Here is a 25,233-nt window from a genome sequence, read left to right on the forward strand (position 1 = left end):
CTGGGAGAGTAGCTTAATGGTAAAGTGTTTGGTCTAGCACAGGTTTGATCCCTAGCACCGTGAATACAACAAATAAGAACTAAATAAAATTGTACAAAAGAAATGGCTTGGAAAATACTTTGCCAACTGTAAATTCCCATAAGATCATGAGGCATTTTTATAACAAGGCAATAGATATGAATGGTAACAGGAAATTGTATAGAAAGAGAAGGGGACCATTAGGTATTAAACGCCTAATACATATTGATCCCTTGGCTGAACCCATTTAAATGTGCTTGTCCTTTGAATCGTCACAACAATCTTTAGGTGATAATAGCAGTTATGTATCTAGATGCACTGAACTGACACATCTTTCCCCAAGAGTGAAATTATAATAATTATAATGTAACAGGAGAATCTGGGCATGTGTGAATATGGCAAATAATAAGAGTATTGAGAAATTTAAAGGACATTTGTAAACGAATCCAGGGTTTTGATATGTGACAGGGTATAGCTAAAAGACTATGGTTTGTGTCTGTAATCCCTGAATTCATTGTAATTTATTGAGCATCTAAGATGTGTCATGTGCTAGGGATACAATATGAGAAGCCATCTTTATAGAGCTCACAGAGAAGGCAATTAAGGAGTATACAAGTGACCATAATCTAGGGATAAGGATTACCAGTAGAGGAAACAGACCACTCTGGAAGTATGTGAGGTGGCTCCTAATCCAGTCGAGGGCCCTAAGAGAAGGCTTCTTGAAGGAAATGTTCCAGAGGGCCCAGATGATGTGATTAGAATATGGAGAAATTAATGATGAGTTTTGGCAAAGAGGAAGAAGCCAAATCAGGAAGGCCCTTTATAAGCCAGAAGAGTTTAGGATACCCAAGAATATTGGATTTTGATTGGACACAAAGGAAGTTTTCTTGTTTTGTTTTGTTTTGTATGTGTACTGGGGTTCCTGGCAACACTTCTACCTCCGGGCTACTCTCCTAGACACCTATTTTTTATATTTTTATTTGGAAACAGGGTCTCTTAAGTTAGTGAGGCTGGCTTCTAACCTGCACAATCCTCCTATCTCCGCCTCCCAAGCGCAGGGATTACAAGCATGTGCCACCACGCCCGGCCAAAGGAAGTTTTATTTATTCATTTATTTTTGGTACTTGGGATCAAACCCAGAAGCATTCTACCTCCAAGCCACACCCCTAGCCCAATTTCATTTATTTGGAAACAGGGTCTCACTAGGTTGCTGAGATCCTTGCAAAGTTGCCAAAGCTGCCTTTGAACCTGCGATTCTTCTGCCTTAGCCTCCCAAGTACTGGGATTACAAGTGTGTGCTACCACGCCCAGCCAAAGGAAATTTTAAGCAGGAAAGTGGAAAAAAGGTAAGAGGTGTGGTGACACGATGTAATGCAACTTACAAGATAGAAAGGTAACTTTGACTGCCATGTTGTAGGTTGGATTGGAAAATGAAAAAACTAAACATATGAAATTCAGATAAGTAGTTGTTAAAAGTAATCCATAGCAGTGGTGAAAATGATAGTGACTCATATTCAGGGAGTGGCAATGGAAATAGAAATAAAGGTAGACTTGAGATGGAATATCATAATTTAAGTGGTAGGCAACAGAGACTAAGCTATGGCTAGAGGTGGGGGAAACCATGAGTGTGGTGTCATGGGAGCCAAAATAAGCGAATTCCAAGAAAGGAGGGGGCCAACTGTTTAAATACTGCTTCCAGGCCAAGATATGGATGGGGAATGCTTTATAATGAAGGAAATCCTGGATGGCCTTGGTAAAAGCAACTCCACTGGCATAAGAGTATCAGGTCACTGGGATGCAAATAGCAAAAATTATTATGGAAGCACAGGGTTTAATTACTTAACCTAGACCGAGAGAACAGGGAAGGCTTCAGGGGGGTATTACCTGAATGGGGTACTCAAAGATAGACGTGAGTTAGCCAGAAGAGGCAGAAAATGCTATGTAAGTTTGCTCTTTGGAGGCCACCAAAAATCACTGACTGGGGCAGTTACTTCACCCACTTCATTTATAAAATGGGGATGAGTAGCACTGATCATATTTCTCTTACAGGATTATTGCCAAGATTGGGCTGATTTATGTAGAACACCTGGCACATGTTAGGAACTCAAATAGTGATAGTTCATTTCCCCCTCATGAAAGTATCACAATGGAACGATACAGATTTTTAAAAATGAATTTAATCTCTCTCTAGAAACAGTGTACTGATTTTACAAATATCCACATTTGGTTTTCAGTTCACCAGGATGATGTGAGTAGAGCTAGTGAGATGCAGCTCGTCACCTTCAGTCCCTCTGTCTCTGGAACAGAAGCCAGGGAAGAGGGAACCGAGTACAGAAGCTAACAAACCTTGGAATGACAGACAAAGAGAACGGAAACGGTTAGTGGAACCCAACATTCTAACGTGCCTGTTACATCAAGTTACGGGAAACTTGGGGTGGGAAGGAGACAAACAAGGAAAATTTATTTGGATACAATGCAATGGAGTTTGCAAACCAGTACTTAACCCTTAAATTAACAATTTGTATAGAACAAAATGCTCTTTTAAAAGCACGGGGTTTGTACAGGTATTTGTATTCTCTTGTAGTTTTTGTAAAAAAAAGTATCAAAACCTTGTCTTTAAATATATATATATTTATACAGGTGGCTTTTTTAAAATTACTTTTTATAGCACAAAGTGTTTGCAAATGCAGGTTTCTGCTGATTCTTGGCTGTGCACATGGTGCATAGCCTGAAGAGCTTCCTGATTTTTATTAACTGAACATTTGAAGCTATAATTCCTCCACCTTCTAAATTCTTCATATCCTGAAAACTCCCAATACCCTAAGAATACAGTGTGAGAAGATCGATACTCTATCCTCATGCATTTATGGGAAAGGAAATTACTTGCTCTGAAACGTTTAACTGCTAACTTATTTATATTCTGTGAAATGATGTGTATGCATGGAGTTTGGGGTGGTTCACATTCCTGTGGGATGCGAATGGCCCTCCTGCATTCCCACTAGTACCCGACTGTACAGTGACTGGGATCCTCTTTCCAGACCCTACATCTTTATAATTTCCAGTTTTCTTTCTCACAGCTGAGAAAATCTAAGAGGCTCTTGACAACATGGCATGCTTCTGTGAAAATCCCACTGCCTTTAAATTTGTTTTCATTTACCATATCAAAAGTCTCTGACTCAAATATATGAAAAGCAGTCAACATTTCCCTTTGGCCACTGGAAAGTGTGAGGCTGGATAATGTCATGTCTGCAAAGTGCTGGCAACGCATCTTACGTTTTCCACAGTGCACTTAGTGCCTTGTACGCAATAACCAAGAAATGTTTGCTTAGTTAAATCAGAAATTAAATATAAGTATTTTATAAAGTGCTTATGTTGAACCTGTCTTTCTACTCAGCTTCATTTTTTGCTAAGTCCCACTGAGTTTTTTTTATTCCATTTATAATGAATATGCAGTAGTGAAGTCCCCATGCAGGTTCATGCCTCTGTCTTTGTTCAGGGTTTCCTGTGCTAGAAGCAGCCAGGATACCCCTTCTTAATTGTTAGGACTTAGCTTAAGATTACTTCTTCTGTGATGACCCCATTTCTCATCTCCTTAGGAAGACTGGCCCCTCTCTCCTTTGTGCCTTTTTAAAGGTACACCAAATTGTTCCTTTTTGTTGTTGTATATGTCTTCCTTACTGCTACTATGAACTCCATAACGAAAGAAAATATTTGATTGACCTTTACATCTGCAGTGCCTGCCGTACGGTTAGCACTTAGTGAATGGTTTTAGGGAATGAATGTACTCACATGGAGATAACCAAAGGGATCAATAGTACTTATTGCCATAAATCTAGTCCCCATCTCATTCTCTTTGCCAGTTGAGGTTACAGGTTACTTCAGTATGTTTCTTATATAATCATGCTATCAAGAGTAATAAATAGCCAGGTGCCATGACGCACACTTGTAATCCCAGGACTTGGAAGGCTGAGACAGGAGGATTGCAGGTTCGAGGACAGCCTCAGCAGCTTAGCAAGATCCTCAGCAGCTTAGTGAGACCCTGTTTCAAAATAAAAAATAAAATAGGGCTGGGGGTGTAGCTCAGAGGCAGAACACACCTGGGTTCCATCCTCAGTACAAAAAAAGTAGTAGTAAATATTAAATAAAGTTTGTCTTCCTTGTTTCTGGGAGGCCATTTCTGCCAGTGCCTTGCCAAATCCACTGGAACAATAGCCACATGATAGGAAGCAGGTCTGAAACAATGTTCAGGTAGCCCAGAGTTGTCTCTTGGAGAAGCAAAGGGAGGGGAAAGATGGGGTGGCTTCTTTTAATAAAGGAAATACTGTGTGATAAGTATTCTGCACTTTCGGCATTGTCGGTAAGCCTCCTTCCAGCTCTATAGTCCAATGACTCCATGATCTGTTATTGGCTGTAGATACATATACACGTGGGGCAAAGGCAACAGTTATGTAATGAAACCTCAAAATAAGGTTCAAAAAGCCTCCAAGAGTAGGAGGAAGGGGGATCTAACTCCTCAGACTTCATGTAATTGACTGCCATTCAAGACGTATTCCTCAATTTATTTCTTGTAGGTTGCTCTCATAGCTGCCTCTTTCAAACTGCAGTTGTAGCATATTGTGGAAACATGGATATTTCTGAGAAAGTTGTGAATTTCATCGTCATTGTGAGATTCCAGCTGGTATGTTCTCCTCCTTGGAGAGGCCAGGCTCTGACTGAGAATTTAAAATGATGCATTAGCCACTGTTATAATTTAACTCCCCAGGAAATACAATTTGTTTTGAGGAAGATTACAGGAAAAGCTGTTTGTTTTGTATAAATTTCAATGTTTTTCATTCATCACTTTTCTTCAGTCCAAAGTATTTTGACTTTCCATTCTTCAAAGAACAGTAGAAGGTGATTAAACTCCACAGGAGTTGGCCATGTGTTCTCAAAATTCTGCTTGGTATCGGTCATCTAGGGCAACTGCATTTACCCTCTCAGGGTCTCAGGACCATCAAGACATGCATGTCACAGGAAGCTATAAAATAGAATGCCTGAGCTCCAGAACAGTTTTTAGAGGTTAGGAGACCATGAGTGATGTAGAGCAAGATCCTAGAGACAGGACGATAGAACTGCGGATTGTCTGCCTGGAGATTCAAAGGCCATCAAGCTGGTGAGCCATCCACGCTTCACTGAGTTGGGGGTGGCTGGAAGGAGGGTAGGGCGACACTGGCTGAAGGGTGTTAAGTTATGCTAAGGTTAGATACATGTCCTCTGCTCCTATTTAAGCCAAACACTTCCGTGTTGTGTGTGTCCCTCGTTGTCTGGTGGGAGTGAAGTGACAGGACAGCAGAGTTGAGAAAATGTCACATCATGGATAAGAAAGCCAGTGGCGACTGACTTCCTTCTGGGAACGCAGGATTGTTTCCGATGGTAGATTCCACAGACAGAAAAGAGTACTTCTCCCCACCTACCCCAAGGCCCAGGAAAAGCAAAGGTGTCCAAAATGAAAAAAATCTATACATATACTCAAGACTTTTTCCATTTATTTACAAAGCAAACCAAATCCCTGTGAGAACATATATACTCAATATGTTGTAATATTGTGTATGCCATTTCCTCTCAAATATGACTTCAGGTTTGGCCACTTTTTCTGACTTAAGCCAAAAATGAATTTCACCTATATGAACATGTGATGGTAAGAAGCCTATTTATTACTTTAAAATGTTTCCCCCACGTAAAAAAAATGGTAGAGTGAAGGGGAAGAGAGAAATAGAGATGTACTAAAACCTGTTCCACCACCCTTAGCCTCATCCAGAGCATGTCTCAGAGGTTCAGTGCCTGAGCAGTCCCTATAGTAAACTAGAGTTGTTCAGAAAACTTCCCCACTTAGCTTGGTAAAGATGGCAGCCTTCAGGGTGCTTCGGAGGGAGCTTCCTGAATTCAACCCCAGTGTCCTGAAGGAAACTGAAGACGTTACTCAAAGAGCTAAGTTGTAAAACAAGGACTTGCTGAGGCTTAGGTATATTCTGTCTTAGGCTCATGAGAGCTTCCAGAGTGGTGTAAAATCTGTACACTGACCTTAGCCACAGATAAGGAAGCCCAGGTGGAGTCACAGCAGCCACAGTCCACAGGTGAGCCGAAAGGCTTTTCCTGGCCTACTGGGGTCTCGGGAAGAGCCGGAGATGAAGAGATCTGTCTCTGCTATCACATGCGTATCTACTTTCTGTGCCAAATTTCCAAAGGTTTCTCTGAAAACTGCAGATACCCTTCTTGTGGACAGTTTTAAAATAAATTTATTTATATGTACTTGAATAATAACCATAGGTGTGCCTCTTTTCTACAGATTTTTCTCTCTCTCACATACACACACATAAACACACACAGAGTCTGTGTGGTGGGCCAATCATACAAAAAATAAATACTTTCACTTCTCTAAATTATTTATAGAACTAATCTTATTTTTGAAATATGTTAATAAATAATTAAGTGGGGGAAGGAGTTGAAGTGTTCTTTTTTTACTTATGTTGATGGATAGCCACAAAGCATAATCATTTTATTTACAAAAAAACAAAACCCCCAAACCTAAAAAAGTCCCCCCAAATCAAACACTCTCTGTAAATATAGTATTTATACGATGAGTAAGGTACTGTACCATCAGCCCCCGTTTGGTTATGTACATCATGTTAGTCACTCAGCAGTAGCCATTCCATGATTTCCTCATGGGTAGTGCAACCAGTTAAAAAGTGTATAAAACATTATACATATAAAAACTCTCACATCCTTTGGATGTTTGCAGTTCATCATAACTTTGTGGTTACCTTTCTGCAACATAAATTAAAAAAAAGTTACACACTCACACACTCACTCACACAGACTCCTATATAGAAACTCAGTCATCCAGTCACACACCATCCAGAGAGAGTAGTGCATGGGACTGAACTCCATGAGGCACGAAGGGGTGGTCCCATCCTCAGGGCAGTCCATCATCTTCAAGGCTTAATGCCACTCGCTGGGGAGATAGACCAAAGAAATAATCATTAGATCCACAAAAGCTACTATTGATTGTCAACAAAGTACCAGACATACTATTACTTTACAGGTATTAGTTCACAATAATCTTCAAATTATGCCAAGAGACAATATTTATTATATTTCTTTTGCAGATGAGAAAACTGAGACTCCCAAGCTTACAAAATATTTGTTCTGGACACATAGCAAGTATCTCAACTAAAGCTGGATCCCAGTTCTATGTAAATCCAGAGTTGTAACTTTAAATCATTCTCTTTGTAAAGGAGGGCAGCAGAGATTTAAACTTTCTTCCCTTATAGCATTTTAGGTTGGGTCAACTTCAGTGGGTTAGCTCTGTCAAATGTTAAATCATTGGTTATTAGCAACTTGTCTCTCAGATGCTAATCACAATTAACGTTGGTAACATACCATACTCCTTCCAATTGGTTAAACAGAATTGGAAGGCAATGCAGGTAAATTAAGTCCATTCCCTCTATCCCTCATCTCTACTTCCCAGAGAACAGATGCCAGACTCCCTTTTCCACAAACAGCTATTACATGGTGAGCTCACTAACCCCGGAGCCAGCCTATTCCCTTGTGGATACCAGATTTGAATTCTTCCCTATAATGATGTAAAAGTTGTGTCTTTATTTCTTCTTCTTCTCCTTCTCCTCCTCCTCCTTCTTCTTCTCCTTTTCTTCTTCTTCTTCTTTTTGGTGGTACTGGGGTTCCTGGAAACCCTTCTACCTCTGGGCTATACTCCCAGACCTATTTTATATATATTTTTTATTTGGAAACAGGGTCTCTTAAGTCAGTGAGGCTGGCTTTGAACCTGCCTGATCCTCCTGTCTCCGCCTCCCAAGCCCGGGAATTACAAGCGTGCATCACCACACCCGGCAATGTCTTTATATCTTCTAATATTCTCTGATTCTATGCCTTAGACTCAAAGTTCTAACTAGGAAAACCCTGAAATTTACATAAAGTATTCAAAATTCCCTTCTTTTCATTCTGTTTTCCTTTCCAGGAGACACATTTAGCTTTCCTCTAACTGGTCTTAATCTTGTTTGCTGCTCTTCCAATTCCCGGATACCCTCCTTTGTATAGACTCTAGTTTCACTATCTTCCTCATAGCTACGTGAATTTGGGCTAGCCACTTCACTTATCTGAGAAGGATCTCATAGGGTTGATGGGAAATAATACATGTAGAGTGTCTTGATACAGTACCTAACACACATGGGATCTGGAGTATCCATATCAATCTAAGCAGTGTACACTATCTTCATCTAGACATTCTGCACATGATAAAAAAGTGACTCTTGCGCATTTCAAGTCATCTTTGGCTTATCTGTGGCTTTCCATGACTGTCATGGCTATGCTCCACTCACACAGACCCTTTGAGACCATCTTATTCTAGTCCAGCCACCCTCCCACTCTATCCAAGACAGATCTCTTGACCAAGACAGGCCCCAGTAGTGAAGGCAGAGCTACTAGAGAAAGGGACAGGGGAAGAGGACAGGTGGTTGAGAATACTGATTTCCAGAGCTTCAGGCTATTTACCTCATGACACAGTGAAAAGAGCAAAGGCCTTTGTGTAAATAGAGACTGAAGTTTGAATCCCAGTTCTGCCATTTCTTGGCTATGATTCTTAGGCAAATTATTCAATTTCTATGCGTTTCCAGTTTTCTCATCTGCAAAATGGGGCTAATAATATCAGCTCTATGAGGTAATTGTGAAACTATGTGTGAAACACTGAGAACAGTGTCTGACACATAGTAAGCGCTCACTAAACAAGTTTCTCACTCTGTTAACTCTATTTCTCTGTAACTGGCAGGAGCTTATCACTCCAGCCTTAGGCTCATCAGGAGTCATTTCCTTCTCTAGGAACAATGCCACTTTACCAGTGCAGCTTGTTTCGTACTTTACAAAGTGCTCTCTTGCTTGAACTTTCTAAACTTAGGAGGCAGACTGAATGGGGACTAGGATTCTCATTTTACAAATAAAAAATTATTTTACAAATAATTTACAAATAGTAAGAGAGAAATGATTAGGCTCACAGGGCTACGGGATGTAGAACTGGGAGTCATCTTCTAATTCCAAGCTCAATGCTTCTTGCACTATCCTCTTTCCAAGCTTTACAAAATTGGCTATTTGCTTAGACTGGCCGAGGCTAAGGATCCTCTAGGCCATCTGCTGACCTTGCTCACTGGCTCAACTCCATTTCTCATCTCTCTTTTATCAGCAGTTTGCTTCAGCAGAAGCAGTTCTACTTCTTTTTTTTTTTTTTTTTTTTTTGTGGAACTGGGGTTTAAACCCAGGGGCACTCTACCAGTGAGCTACATTGCTAATTTTTTTTTTTTTGAGACAAGGTCTCACTAAGTTGCTATGGCTGATCTCACACTTGCCATCATCCTGCCTGTCTCCCAGGTAGCTGTGATTATAGGCCTGCGCCATCGCACCCAGCCACTTCAGCAGCTCCGTCTGCCCCACATTCAGTCACTTTCTTCCATGTGCCATTTCCTTGGTCTTCAACTAACCCATGTTTCCGCTTTGCCCCAACACCCATCTTACAGTTCACAGCCTTCCACACCCAGAAAGCCTTCTAAGATAGGCTGCATCTGCCTGGGTTCAGAACCTCACTCACCAGCCCCTCAGGCTCAGAGTGGCACTGCCCTACCTTGCACTTGACGACAGGCAGCTCGGAAAGAGGGTTCTTCGGGAGTTGGTGCAGCTGTGACCTTGGTTCCCCCGGCAAGACAAAAAGCTCCTTGAGGGCAGGGGCTGGGTCTTCCGGTTCTCTGGTCTCCCCAAGACAGGGCTCAGCCCACAGTGGGCGATCAAAGCTGCTGATTGCCTGACAGGGGGATGGACTGGATGACCTCTGAGGTCACACTCAGCCCCCTGACTCTGCTCACAACAGTGATACCTGCTCCAACCACTCTGTGGTCTTTGCTCCCCCAGCAGGCCATGCTCTTTTGTACCTCTAAGACATGCTTCTCCCTGGAATGCCAGCTCCCTCCTTCTCTACCTGGAAAATTGCTATTAATCTTTTAAAGACATAGTTCATCTGTTACCTTCTCTGTGAGACAGCCCTTGCCTAATTCTCTGGACAGAATCAATAGCTCCCTTGTTGGTGTTTTTGTAGTATTTGTTCATCAAATACTTGTTGGAAGCCAACTACACTGTGCTAGGCACCAGGGAAACAGACTAATCATATCAGATCTTGCTCTCAAGGATCTCACATTCTAGTGGGGAGGACCACTAAGTACAAGACAAGTGGAGTGGAGTGTGGCTGGGATGGAGAGAGGCTAGGGGATTGTAGGAAAACAAACCAAACCAAGGAAAGCTTCCTAGAGTAAGGGACTCCTAAGCTTCCACCATGGCCTTAGCACAGTTATGGAAGTGTACACAGTATCTCTGACTCCTCCACCAGCTCCTGGGAGCAAGTGCATTTCTTATTTACTTCTAAACCCTGATGTCTAAGGAGGTCCTTGGAACAAAACTAGAATACAGTAACATAGTAATACATTCAAATTAAATGCGAAGTGACCCTTCCAGGCCTCAGCAGAAAGATATCTGGCTTCTTTCCTGCTAGGAAGAATCTCTAGGTAAAAGGGGGTCCTGATACCCTACTACCCAACCACCTACATCAGTTTGTCTCTGTTCCCCAGTGTGCCTGACACATGGTAGGTTCTTGATAAATGTTAAAGGAAGGAAGGGAGGGAGGGGGGAAAGGAAGGAAGGGAGGAAGGGAGGGAGGGAGGGGAAAGGAAAAGGAGGAAAGGAGAAAGAGAGAGGGAAAGAGGAAGGGAGGAAAGGAAAGAAGGAAGGAATTCTCCCACCAAGGAACACTTACTGCAGGATAGACATGCCCAATCTGAGCAGTCCTCCCTATATGGAGCTCATCTTCATCTTCCTCTTCTGTTGTTTTCCTGTACACTGGGTTATCAAAATTCATGCTCTTGGTGTTCTTCCGCTTCCAGTTTCTCCAGATCAGGTAGCCACTCATGCAGAGCAGGGCTATTACCGCTGGAGAAAGGGACATGGAACATGTTACACTGGACATCCAGGAGGCTCTGGCTCATGGCTCAGACAGCAGTGCTAATCTTGCCACCTCTCCAACTTTACTGCCCTTTGCTCCTCAGGCACTACGATGTGTTCCTTCTCTGTTGCTTGGAAGCCCTTCTCTCCTCTCTTCTTTCCTTAACTACGCATCCTTTAACATCCAGCTTAAAGATGAAGTCTTCCCCAAGGGCTCTAGGCATAGTCTGTTCTTCCTATATGTGTGCTCCCAGACCATATATCTTACTTATAACACACACATATATGTATATATATAAATATATATATTGGCGAGTCTGGGGATGGAACCCAGGGGCATTCAACCTCCAAGCTACACCCCTGCCCTATTTTTTATTCTTTATTTTGAAACAGGGTCTCACTGAGTTGCAGAGGGCCTCACTAAGTAGCTAAAGCTGTCCCTGAACTGGCATCCTCCTGTCTCAGCCTCCCAAATGCTGGTATTACAAGCATTTGGGTATACACACACACACACACACACACACACACACACACACACACACACATATATTTAGTTAAACCGTGTTTTTTTTATTTATCTTTGTGCCCAGTGCCTGGCTAGCACTGAAGAGATACTTGGCGACATGTGCTGAAAGAGTGAAGTTCTGCCGCATTCTTCTGCTCAATTGCTATTGCTTCTCTGGATCTCTAAGAAAACCATTCTTTCCCCAAGCAGGAGAGTGAAGGGTGGGAGAGGGTGGAGGGTTTTTCTCCAAAGCTGAGGATGCACCAGAAGAACAAGTCTAGGAGGGCACACAGAAGGGTAACATAGGCTTTGAGTTAGAATAATGGAATATATTAATAAGGAGGAAGCTTTCTCCACCAAAGCTGGACACAAATGGCAAGCAGCTTCATAAAGTAGTAAGCAATCTCTCTAGGCACTCTAGTGGATGCTGGTTGATCAACTAATCTAGGACTCTGTAAAGGAATTTCTGTTTGAGTAAGATTATGAAAACTGATATTTATTAAAGATAGGACAGATGAAGAATGCTTGTTATTACTGCCACTATTTAATATCCTGAAGATTTAGTTGTACAGTAATACTATATAAAAAATGAAGGGTATAAATATGGGAAAGGAAGAAAGTAAACTGTTATTAACAGCTATTTGTATGTTTAGAAAATCTTAGAGAAGCAGGTTAAAAAGAACTATTAGAAAAAATTTAAATTTGTTAAGAATCAACATAAAAAATCCAAAGTTTCCTTTTTAGCTAGCAATAACCAATGAGAAAACATAAAAAACTATAAATTACTTGGGATAGCCTAATAAGAAATATGCAGGTCATATGTGATCTATAAAATTCTACTAAAGAAAACAAAAGAAGATTGAAATAGATGGATGTCATGTTTCAGGATGGAAAACTTCAATATTACAAAATTATGAATTCTTCCCATATAAATTTATATATCAAAAACAATCTCAATAATAATTTTATCATAACTTTTGTAGAACTGGCACAATTATTCTAAAGTTTATATAGAAGAAAATTGAATAAAAACAGCTGAGAAAATGTTATGAGCATATCATGGAGTGATACTATAGAGATAGAAAGATAATCAGTGGAGGAGAATAAACAGTCTAGTATGTTTAGGCATGTATTAAAGGTGACAGTTCAAGTCAGAAGGAAATGATGGACCAGTTAATAATGGTTTTGAGCTGGGCGTGGTGGCACACGCTTGTAATCCCTGCGCTTGGGAGGCAGAGATAGGAGGATCGCGCAGGTTCAAAGCCAGCCACGCACACTGGCTTAGGAGACCCTGTTTCCAAATAAAAATGTAAAAATAGGTCTGGGAGTGTAGCCCGGAGGTAGAAGGGCTTCCAGGAACCCCAGTACCACCAAAATAATAATAATAATAATAATAATGATGGTTTTGAAGAAATGAGACAGGTATGTAGAAAAAAATAGTTAAATCTCTACTTTATGCTTTAAGATAACTTCCAAATATAAAAATGCAAATTCTAAAAGTAGTTTGAACAAGAGGAAAATATTAGGATATTTTAATAATTCAGAATGAGACAGGCCACTCTAAGCAAGACACAAAACTCAGAAATCATAAAACAAAAGATTAACAGATCTGATACTTAAAAATCAGATCTGCATTTAGAAAATATAATGGAATTAAAGCACATTCACAGTAGCATTTTTTTCTAAAAATTTCAATTTATGTATGGCAAAAGATACCATAAAAATTAAAAATCAAATATTAGACTGGGAGAAAATATTTAACACATATAAAGATTTAGTATTGCGGACTTCCGGGAAGATGGCGACCGAGAAAAGCGGGGCTTAAGAGCCCCGCTAACAACCAATCTCCATTACCACAAAATCAGCGCCTTTCATAGCCAGAAAACACCATCACCAGAGAAACAAAAAAAATCACCAGGCTCCAGAGAGAAAGCGGACTGAGAACAGAGCTCAGAGCCACAGAGGAGATACACCGGCCTCATGCCCGAGGACGTGGCGGCAGCGGCGAATTCACCAGACGGCTATAGCAAGCTGAGGTGAGCCGCTGCGGAACAGCCAGGTGGGATCTTTTGGCGCAGGGAGCATCTAAAGCTCCCAGTGGCTGAGCTCAGCACATGCTGCAGGGACTCAGAGTAGAACTCAAAACCAAGAAGAAATATGCCAGCCTCACGGCCGAGGGCATAGCAGCGGCGCCATATTGCCACCAGTGGCAGCAGCAGCGAATTCACCGAGTCCAGTACAGCTACATCTGCGTACTCAAGAACAGTGAGTCAAATTGTGGGCCACAGAGGAGAAATCCCAGTACTGTAATCCCTGGGACTTGACCCAGTGGGGGAGTGGCGGTGGCAGAGATATCACACCATAGGAGAATGTGCAACCTGGCACCCACCATAGTCTAAAGCAGCCTCTATCGACTCCCTGGGTTGGAGACTCTGTGATACAACTCAGTAAAGGAGTAGTGGGGTCAGAGATACTACAGTCTCGAGATCCAGAGCACCTTAAGTGAAGTCATAGTGACCCAAGGGAAGAACCCAGAGAAGGCACAAACTTCCGAAATCATGGGAAAGAGGAATAACACTGGAGCAATGAATGCCCACAACCCCACAACATCAGAACCCGATAAAACAGAAAATCAGAGATTTCTAGAAGATCAAATCAGGAAAATAACTGTAGAAATAATAGAGGTGCTTCGAAAAGAATTCAGAGAGAGCCAAAAGATAAAGGATGCAATTAATGAAGTAAAGGCCTCAATTCAAAGCACGAACAACCGATTAGACCACATGGAGAACAGAATCTCACTCTTAGAAGATGATCATTCCAAAAATGAACGCATAGTTTCTAATCTAGAAAAAATATCCGACAGCAGGAATCTGACATTGAAGAAATATGGGCCCATTTTAAGAGAGCTAACCTAAGAATAATTGGAATAGAGGAGGGAAAAGAAGGTGAAACCAAAGGGATCAACAATCTCTTCAAGGAAGTAATAGCAGGAAATTTTCCAAACATAGAGCAAGAGGTCAATACACAGGTCCCGGAAACTTATAGAACTCCCTTTAGACAGGATCAGAGAAGAGGATCCCCACGCCACATAACTGTCAAAATGACCAATGTGGAAGCCAAGCAGAGAATCTTAAAGGCAACAAAAACAAAGGGCCAAGTCACATTCAGAGGCAAACCAATTAGAATCACTCCAGACTTCCCAAACCAAGTCATGAGAGCCAGAAGGGCTTGGAGTAACATATTCCAAACTCTGAAAGAAAACAACTTCCAGCCAAAAATTTCCTACCCAGCAAAACTTTCTATCAAATTAGATGGGGAAATAAGAAGCTTCCATGACAAACAGAAACTGAAGGAATTTATGTCTTCAAAACCAGTGCTAGAGAAAATACTCAAAGAGATTAACTACAAAGAAGAAATAGGTAACACACACCAGAACCAGAGAAACAAGATTTTCCATCCAACAGACAACTAAGATTGGTTATCTGTGGAGATTCATTATTTATGTTAGTCTTTTATCTACCTCTAAATTGTATTGTTTGCCTTTATTGTTGTTAATTTTTAGGATGTCTAGTTGGAATATTAATATACCTTCAGATATAGCATTTGGAAATATTTTATCTCATTCTATTAGTAACTTTTAACTCTGTTTACATTGTCTTTGGATATACAATATTTTTTTATTTTTTAGGGAGTTTGTATACTCTTCTGTTGCCTGTGCCATAGAAATCATATCCAAGAAATCACTGCCAATTTCAATGTTGTGAGGTTTTATGACCCAGATTTTCTTCTAAAAGTTTATAGTCTTAAGATTTATATTTAGGTCTTTTATCTATTTTGAGTTAATATTTGTATATGGGATTAGGTAAGGGTCCAACTTTATTCTTTTCCATGTAATTATTATTTTTCAACAATATTTAGTTAAAAGATTATTATTTCCACCACCAAATGTTCGTGGAAACCTTGTCAAAAATAACTTGACAATATAGGGAAGAATTTATCTCTAGGCTTTTATTTAACTCCAATGGTTTATATATCTGCCTCTAGAACAGTACTACACTGTTTCAATTATTGTAGCTTTATATGGTTTGAAATCAGAAAATATATATCTTCTAGCTTTGTTCTTTTTCAAGATCGTTTTGGGTATCTAGAGTCCATATTCCATATTAGGATAGATTTTTTTTTTCTGAAAAATAAATATATAAATATATGATAGTTTCACCTAAAAAAAAAAAATAGTAAAAAACTTCTCTGGTAAGAAAGAAAGCAGAAAGAAATATTGAAATGTTATCTTTAAGTCATCAAAAGCTTGGTATCAGACAAATGAAACTGTTATGTGAAATTATCATTTTTAATTTTGGATAAATTGCTATAATACTAGATGTCGACCACTAAGCCAAGCATGGGAAGGAGGGATGGGGAGAGAATGGGGTGGGGATCGGGTGGGGGCTGACTGGGCGATGTGTGCATGTATGTCTACAAAAGTTTGTATCCCACTATGATGTATGAATACAGTGCACCAATAAAAAAATAAAAAAAATAAAAAAAGATTTAGTATTTATTATCTAGTATTCATTATGTGTAAATATTTCTACAAATAAGTTACCTTATATAGTTACCTTATGTTTTATTATTTTTTTACTTTTTGCGTGTCTGGAGATGTAACCCAGGGACATTCAACCTCCGAGCTACACCCCCTGCTCTATTTTTTTATTCTTTATTTTGAAACAGGGGACTCACTAAGTTGCAGAGGGCCTCACTAAGTAGCTGAGGCTGTCTGTGAACTGCGCTCCTCCGGTCTCAGCCTCCCAAATACTGGGATTACATGCGTGAGCCACCACGCCTGGCTAGATTGGAGAAATTTAAAGTACTGATTATACCAGGTTGGGTTATGTCAGTGAACTAGCCCATATATGCCTTTCTATAGAGCACAGGATGGCAGAAATAGGGTTGAATTGTCTTTTACACCACTCAAAAAAGCTTGGAATAATAGTCTCTATCATCTTTTTTAGTAAAGCCTTTCAAGGCCAAATCAAATGCCATCTCCTCCAGATTCAACAGTTTCTCTCTGGAATTACCGTTCCTTCCACTATTCCTCTACCAGAATATCAGGCCGCAATTCTACCATGCCTCTCTATCCATCATCATTTCTATTACAGCACATTATACGTATTAACATCTACCTTGTATCACTATTATAATTCTACCATGCCTCTCTATCCATCATCATTTCTATTACAGCACATTATACGTATTAACATCTACCTTGTATCACTATTATAATTCAGTCTTTAGTAGACTTTAGTAGTCTTTAATCAGAGTAGCTCCTAAAGTCTTTATCTTTTTTCCCCCCTGTATCCTTGGCAATTGATACAGCATCTTACACAGGAGAGACATTTTTAACACATTCACTCACTAATTTACCACTGTACTGGGGATTCCCAGGATCAAAAGACAAAGGCCCTCTCCTTGAGGTATTCATGGGCAAGAAAAGGAGAGAAACCTATAAATGGACAACCACGATTCAAAGACCCCGCCGAGAGCTGAGGCTGGCGCGAACAACAGGATGTAGAGGAAATTATGTGAGCATGGGGCTGGGAGAGAATGAGTCAGCCCAGGGTTCTGTGAGGTCTTAAGCAGTGTCACAGTCCGGCCACGCTGAGCTCCTAGTTCAGACTCCAGTCCTGTCCCCTGCCGCCTTGCTCATGCTGTCTTCAGTGCTTGGATTGCTCTTGATTCTCCTTCACATGGCTGACTCAGCTCAGGCATCATCTCCACTAGGAAAGCTGCCCTGCTTTTCTTTCTTTCTCTCTCTCTCTCTCTCTCTCTCTCTCTCTCTCTCTCTCCCCCTTCCTCCCTCCTTCTCTCTCTCCCTAAGTTTAGTTCTTCCTTGGCACTCCCACTAATCTCAGAGCACACAGCTTAACCTTAGGACTTACCATGTCATAAGGAACTTTTCTACATTATATTGTCTTTTCAGTGAGACTTAACATTTGAAGGAGAGGACCACCATGTCTTATTCACCTTTAATCACCTTCCCACCCCTTATCACAGAGTTTGGCATAGAGTAGCTGCTTGATAAATTTTGTTGGATGGCAAGCAGCTCTACCCATCAGTTCAACAAATAGGTAATTTCCTATCATGTGCCAGCCATGGCCAGGAGCCAGGAGAGTGTGAGCAAGAGCACCGAGCTCTGTCCCCAGGAAGCACTCCTGGGCATCACATGGAGGCAGTGCAGAGTAGTGATAGGAGGACGGGGGAGGCAAGCTGGATGGTCAGCTGGGGTGGGGTCTTAGCCAGCCTGTGTGCCAGGCTAAGAACAAAATTAAATCAGGCCTGAGAGGTGGCAGGAAGGCTGCTGGGGCGGGATGGGTCAGTGGGGCAGCTCAGTGTACCTCGTTCTCTCTCCTAGTGCCGTTCCCCAGGAGCTGGGCGGGGTCTCTTTTTTTTCTTCACAGTGACATGGGGCCACTTACCTATGGGCACGATGATCCCAATGACAGCAGCAGTGACTGTCGAGCCCATCTTGCTGTCTTCGTTCCCGTCTGAAAAACAAGCATTTGCAGAATGATGCTCCATTACTGTAAGTCCAAACCTTGCTGGCTTCAAGCAATAAGGACCACCCAACCGTGAGCCTCACTCTAAATGAACCTGGCTAATGCTTAATAATTCAGTCTTTCTAGATCCTATCAAAACTCCTGTCATGCTGGGCGTGGTGGTGCACACTTGCATTTAGGAGGCTGAGACAGGATCATAGATTCGTGCACAGCCTCAGCTACTTAGTGAAGCCCTTTGCAACTCAGGAGACCCTGTTTCGAAATCAAGAATAAAAAATAGGGCTGGGGGTGTAGCTCGGAAATAGAATGCCTCGGGATTTCATCTCCAGTACCACGCAAAACAAAACAAACAAAAACACTCCTGTGAGGAAATCAGGATAGAAGTTCTATTTCACAGATGGGGAAATTATGAATTATGTCTTAACAGATAAATGACAGAGCTGGGACTTGAACTCAAATGCATGATTCAAGTTCCATTCTCTTCCCACATTATCAGTCAACAAAATGGGACATAATAGTGTGTTGGAATCAAGAGCACAGACTCCTGGTCAGACTTCTTAGGTACAAATCCAATCTATTATTTATTACTTATGTGATTTTGGCCAAATATTACACACATATTATATATATGTATATATACACATATTTTTATATACACACATATTATATATAAAATGTTATATATGCTTCATATATACAAAAATATATGTAAAAACATTTTATATTTCTTATTTTGAAAATGGTGATATGCTATTACTTTCCTCCTAGGGATATGTAAGAATTTAAAGCCGGGCGTGGTGGTGCATGCTTGTAATCCCAGCATCTGGGAGGCTGAGACAGGAGGATCTGGGTTCACGGCCAGCCTTAGCTATTTAGTGAGGCCCTCTGCAACTCAGTGAGACCCTGTTTCAAAATAAGAATAAAAAATTGGGCTGGGGGTGTAGCTCGGATGTAGAATGCTTCTGGGTTCCATTCCCAGTACTGCAAAAAAAAAAAAAAAAAAGTCATATAAAATACTTAGCGCAATGCCTAGTACAGCCTTGCTTGGTTCAAAGAATGTGGTGAGTGGAGTAGGGGTTGTTGTGAGGTCTAATTTAGAAAGATATATAAACACACATCCTAAACTAAAAAGTACTTGGAAAATACACTGTATTTTTTTTTAAAGTATACTGTGCCATCTTTCTCACTCTTAAACCATCTTCATGAAAACATTTGTAAGGCACTTTACAGTTTAAAAAGCATTTTCCCCTTGAATCCTCACAACAGCCCTCTGAGATGAGAGGAGGAGCTCTCATCCACATTTGCTCCAGGTGAGGGGATGACTGCTCCCTGGCAGCAGCCCAATCCCATTCTGTCCATGTGTCTTTCTGCAAGTCACCTCAAGCCAATGTGACTATTCAGGGGAGAAGAGGGCTGCACTGTTTACACAGCTAACTGGCAGTACCACAGAACTCTCACTCTGGGGCTGGGGCAAACACTGGGTAGTGAAGCTGAACCTAGCATGTGACCAGGCCTGTGGGAAGAGGCTGGTCAGAGTCTCTGCCCCCACTGGAGAGGAACTGGAATTCACGCACATTCTGCCTCCAAACTTCAAGGTGAGTGCTCAACTCTGAGGATTCGGTCTCTGCTGGCAACACAGACCTAATCAGAAAGGTGTCACCAGGCTGCTTGGTTTCTGGGCCATATGTGAATGAAAGAAATGTTAAAAGATAGTTTATCCTTTTAAATGAACTCCCCCCGGCAGGTAACTCAATTAAAAAGGTATTTGCTGGTTAATGAGATAGAACAGTTCTAGCAGTGACAATTACTGATCCTGATGATTTAATAAGCAGTGAACTTAATTATTTTCAGCCCCGGGTTTGATAAGAGGAATGAACAGACCATAGTTATGGATGTTACCATCTGGGCAGCTCACTGGGGCTGCTGGGAACCAAGACTAGAGCTTTCCAACCCCAAAGTATACCCCTCATGCATACGTATGAAACACAGACATACACACACAGAGGTGGCACAGGCTGCGTGTTTGAGCATGTTTACTTACACACCTCCTTTGTCTCTCTTGACAATCTTGTGAAGCAGGCAGGGAGTGAGTTATTAGTATTTCCTCTTTGTAGGTTAGAAGATGTAGGGGCACTTAGAGCTCCTAAACCACAGGCTGGTACTCTCCTTCCCTTTGTCTCCTCCTCAGAGGTATCCAGTATTTAGTTCTGCCCCCCCCGCCCCGCCCCGCAGGCCCTCCATGCCATGATAGAATGCAGAGCTCATGTTCTTACAGTGCTGGGAGTGGTTGCTGGTTGCAGGGCTTGGGGTAGACGGGTTGATGCTGGGAGCCCTGGGGACACTAACTGAGCTTGGGACCTCAGCTGCCAGGCTTGGTGTCTCTGTGCTGTGATTCTGATAGGTGGGGCTGTGGATGGTGGTCCCAGGGGCTCTCGTGGTGGCAGCTAATGTCCTCATCGTCATAGAGGCTAACGTCGTAGTTGAGGTAGATTGAGGTGCTAGAGGGGAAAGACCATAGAGTTCACTTGGACAGAATATTTTGTTGCTTTAGTGTCTACATTTTTGCCTCTATGAGTTACCTGTAGGAACTTATTATCCTCAGGACTTAGCTCAAATGCCGCTTCAGTCAATATAAGCCTAGAAGCATTTTACCCTGATGTTATTACATCATTAGGTTTAGTTTCTTAGTCTACTTTAAACAATTAAACCTGGAAATCAAAAACAATGCAGCAGACTTATGTTCACACAACAGGCCATGACTGGCTATATATCAAGATGGGGGAAATAAACATAAATTATGTGGTTTAAGTATTATGACTGTTAGTCCTAGTCATACCAAAGGGCTTTTACATCATGTAAGTTCTAGGTAAGACAGGCAAACACATAGTCATCTCTGTTTAAAATAGTAACTAAAGCTATGGAGATTAGGGGTTCTTGAAGTTTTCAAGGGGTTCTAGAAGCTTCCTGAAAATTGAATTAAAGATGTTTTATGGGTGACTACAGTGATGCATGCCTATAATCTCAGCTACTGAAGAGGCTGAGGTAGGAGGATTGTAAGTTCAAGGCCTGCCTGCGGAACTTACTAAGACCCTGCTTCAAAATAAAAAATAAAAAAAAGGATGTAGATTGCTTGCTTAGCATGTATGAGCCCCAAATATCAGTACCCAAAAAACAAAAAGAAAAAGAAAAAGAAAAGAAAAAAGAAAGATCTATGTATATGTGCATTTTTTTCTTGGGAGAAGAGAAAGCCTCAGAAGGTCCATGGGACAGGAGCATTCAAGGAAGGTTTATTTATTTATTTTTATTTATTTATTTATTTTTGGTGGTACTGGGGTTCCTGGACCCTTCTACCTCCGGGCTACACTCCCAGACCTATTTTATACTTTTTATTTGGAAACAGGGTCTCTTAAGCCAAAGAGGCTGGCTCGGAACCAGTGCAATCCTCTTGTCTCCGCCTACCAAGCGTGGAGATTACAAGCGTGTGCCACCACGCCCAGCTCAAGGAAGGTTTAAAAAAAAAAGACGAGTGTGCAAAGGTAACAGTTAGACATAGATGATGGAGAAAAAACAGGAGCATATTGTGTCTAAGCAGCTGAAGGGAGATTTCTGCAGGGCAGGGCGACCCACCCTGGGAGTTCTGCTTACCTCGATAGCACCTCTTCATGTCTGGGCCCAGCCACATGGTGTCAGGACAGGCACACGTGTACTTGGGAGAGTGGCTGGTAGTCTGAGGAGCAGGAAGGCACAGGTACTCACAGCCTCCATTGGGCTGGGCACTCAGTTCACAGGCATCTGCAGCTAATGGCAGACAGAAAGACAGAGACAGGTAGGACACAGATAGGACAAGCCAGGTCTTTCTGCCTCCCAGAGATGAGGCTCCTCCCGCTCGGCTTGCTTAAAAAGCTTTCCCTGTTTTATTGGGCACCTTCTAACACTGTACTTGGTGTTTTATCCCTACTCTCTTCTGATTGTTACAATTTTGAGAAGCGGATATTATAAAGACACCTAGGGTCAAAGAGAACAAATCTGTCTGAGCTATACTAGAGGTATAGGAATTTTGGAGACAGAATTTACACTGCGGTATATTGAAGTCCCAAGCCCATATTTTCCCCCTCTATGCCACATGCCATGTCTCTCTTATTCAGATTTCTGGATCTAGAAATAGGCACCAATTTTATCTTCTTACCCTCTTTGCTTTCCCACTGGGTGTTTCCTGGTAGCCAACACCTCAGTTGTTCAGTTATAGTTAGAATTAGTACATCCTAGTGACAAGAGGAGACAGCCTAGCAGTATGATCCTCGATTCTGTATCCAACCAACAAGCTATGTACAGCTCTATGGCGCAGTAGCTTAGGTATACTGCAAAACGGGTACAAAGAGCAAATGGGAAGTAATGTGTCACGGTGGAAGGAACTCTGGAATCAGATCTGTTTAGGCAGTAGCTCTGCTACCTGCTAACATTTTACCTCTCTGAGTTCCCTTTTCCTCAACTGCAAAATGAGAATAATAATATGCATACTTGGTAAAATTGACAAGAGTAGGAAATTTATATATTTATATGCAGCCTTATTTCACAAAGAGCTTGAGGCAAAATGAGACAAAATATGTGATGACAAAGCACTCTACCAACAAGAGAGAGAGTTGTTATTCCTAGGGATGCTGACTTGTAACAAGAATGCGAACACAGCCCCCTCACTGTGGGTGAGGACACGGGTCGGGACCAGAGACCAGGGAAGGCTCACCTCTAGGCTGCTTCAGCTCATGGAAGATGACAATATCATGTGGGTTATTGAGGTTCTCAGCTAAGATGGAGATTTCTAGGCCGTTGAGCCGATTTGCACTGAAAATGGCCTCATTCTCCAGGTCCGTCCAGAACACCTTGTCCTGTGGAGTACAGATGTGGAGGATGGGAGCCTAGAGTCTAAACTCATGACTTCAGTCTGAGAACTGCCCTGGTGTCTGTGAGCCACCCGGCCACAGAGTCTCAGGGGCTCTCAGCCTCTGCTCCGTGATGTAAACGCCCCTGTTCCTCTTCTCCCCTTATTTGGTCATTCTGAGCGTTGGCCTGAAGGCCAAAAACCTACTCATTAATGCTGAGCTAGGCTTGCTTCAGGGAGCCAGCAGAAACCCAAGGTTGGATCTCTATGTTATAACCAATACTGGGGCCTGGGACTAGGATTGGAGGGGTGTGTGAACTACTGAGGGCTACCTGCTGCTGGACCTTCTACAGCCTCTGATACACAAACGGGTCTGCATGGGTAGTCCATATAGGCTAGACATGCATCTGTAGGCAAACTCACAATTACAGATATAGCCATGCATCCATACACAGATCCAGTCACAAACTCAGATGCTCATCTACACACATAAAAGCATACTTGCACCTCAGCAAGCTTGTCTAAATATTGGTGTGCACATTTATACCAAGAGCACAATACAAGCACCGGGACATACAGGAATGCATACTTTTACTCTGAGGCATTTGGATATACACGTGCACATACACATACTTTATACATGCCACAAATATACTCAAACACATATACATGTGTCCAAACACACCTGTCTTTTTGAAGCAGGAGCTGGACTTAGAGGTGGAGCTTTGCCCACAATCCCAGAGCAGTGCTGAGTGAAGCTGCTCCACGAAAATACTGCCAGTGCCAGTGCCCACCACAGACCACTGTCCCCAGGCCTTATGGTGGCACGGTTAGTTTCAGGGAAGAGGTGGGTATGTGAGGTCTTGGTAGATTCTAGTTTCCTCAGAAAGGTTGGGATCAGGGCAAAGAGGGGTCCTGACTCCTCACCTTTCTGGAAGCTTCTTGAGAACTAAGATAGTGTTTGACTCACTTCTGTGACCCCAGGGTCCAACAAAGGTACCGAACTGCACAGCATCTCTGAGGCCATTTCCTACAGTAAATGAGTCTAGGGAAACATATTCCATCTTCCCTTCCTCCCCTTACTGGAAGCCTTTAGTATATGAGATACAGTGCTGCGTGTTGAAGAGGGAGCATCCGTGTCTAGCAACTCACCTGTAATGCTCTGAGGGAGGGCTCATGGGAAGGGAACACAGAAGCTGCCAGGCCCGTGTGCGTAGGCAGCTGTGTACAGACATGTCAGTCCGCTTCCCTGTGCCTTTGTTTCCATTTGGACAAGTCTCAGGGACGCATCCTACTTGAACAAGCCTCCTTTAGGCTTCAGCTTCCTAACAGGGCCACACCTCTCCTCATGGGGCTCACCTCAAACACAGCAATCCCAAAGGGGTGGCTCAGGAAGTCAGTGGAGAAAATGAGCATCTTCCTGTTGCTTCCGCTGAAGTCAATGCTGGACAGCTGGTGCAGCTTGGAGTCTACCCAGTACAAGCGCTGGTTCAACAAATCTTGGGGAGGAAGACAGAGGGGGAAGCTCAGGTCGTGAACTTGGGACTCTAGCCTGGATCTTTGTTCCTCTGTCCCTCTTCCTGCCCGCAATCCCAGGCTTCAGAAACAACCATCAGGAAACAAGGACACTGGCACCACAAGGAGGCCCAAAACAAGATTCAGGAGGCTGGAGCAGGCTCCCAACCCAGAGGCGGGCTCACCCAGGGTGATTCCGTTGGGCCATTCGATATTGTCTGACACCAGTGTTTGCCGGTCTACACCATTGAGCCCAGACTTCTCAATCTTGGCCTGGTACCCCCAGTCGGACCAATACATGAACCTGGAAGATAGAAGAACCCAGTGGCTTTGATGAGGATGTGATTGGGGTGCTCTGAGTCACAGAGGCTCAATGACCCACTGAACAGTTGAGGGTGAACCTTAATGGGGTCTGAGAATAGCTCTGAAATCCTTTAGAACCATCAAATCATAGAACTAGCAGCACCTTAGCCTTCACCTCATTTGAGGACCTGGGTAAGCCTAGATTCCCCACAAGTCCACCAACCTTAGCTGAACAGCCTGTGAGCCCATCTCTCCCACTTCTGGAAGCTCTAACCAGACCCCTAGAGTGCCAGCATAGTAAGAGTCCTGTAGCTATCTTTCCTGGTTTGCAAAGGAGAAAGTAGATGACCTTTACAACTTGGGAACCCTCTGTGTTCCTGAAGCCTCGGGCCTATTAGGGCTATAGCACTTCTTTGTAAACAGTTTCCCTTTGT

The 25,233-nt window shown here is 42.3% G+C and overlaps 1 protein-coding gene across 8 annotated transcripts in view; it reads right to left on the bottom strand.

Annotated features, from left to right (window-relative positions):
* Positions 1 to 6,970: 6,970 nt before the first annotated feature.
* Positions 6,971 to 25,233, bottom strand: part of LRP8 (LDL receptor related protein 8) — a gene marked incomplete at both ends in the record, with an annotated part of 75,702 nt that continues 57,439 nt past the window's right edge. For 5 of the 8 annotated variants that reach the window (XM_080691118.1, XM_080691117.1, XM_080691115.1 and 2 more), the window contains 9 exons: positions 6,971 to 7,009; positions 9,683 to 9,859; positions 10,862 to 11,034; positions 18,025 to 18,093; positions 20,379 to 20,603; positions 21,751 to 21,903; positions 22,847 to 22,988; positions 24,341 to 24,480; positions 24,682 to 24,800. In XM_080691118.1, coding sequence (XP_080547244.1) covers positions 6,971 to 7,009; positions 9,683 to 9,859; positions 10,862 to 11,034; positions 18,025 to 18,093; positions 20,379 to 20,603; positions 21,751 to 21,903; positions 22,847 to 22,988; positions 24,341 to 24,480; positions 24,682 to 24,800 — 1,237 coding nt within the window. The remainder of the gene's footprint in view (positions 7,010 to 9,682; positions 9,860 to 10,861; positions 11,035 to 18,024; positions 18,094 to 20,378; positions 20,604 to 21,750; positions 21,904 to 22,846; positions 22,989 to 24,340; positions 24,481 to 24,681; positions 24,801 to 25,233) is intronic. The other 3 variants (XM_080691119.1, XM_080691116.1, XM_080691120.1) reach the window with 2 other exon arrangements.

This window comes from Muscardinus avellanarius, assembly GCF_963383645.1.
Source record: "Muscardinus avellanarius genome assembly, chromosome: 3".
Classification (NCBI taxonomy): domain Eukaryota; kingdom Metazoa; phylum Chordata; class Mammalia; order Rodentia; family Gliridae; genus Muscardinus; species Muscardinus avellanarius.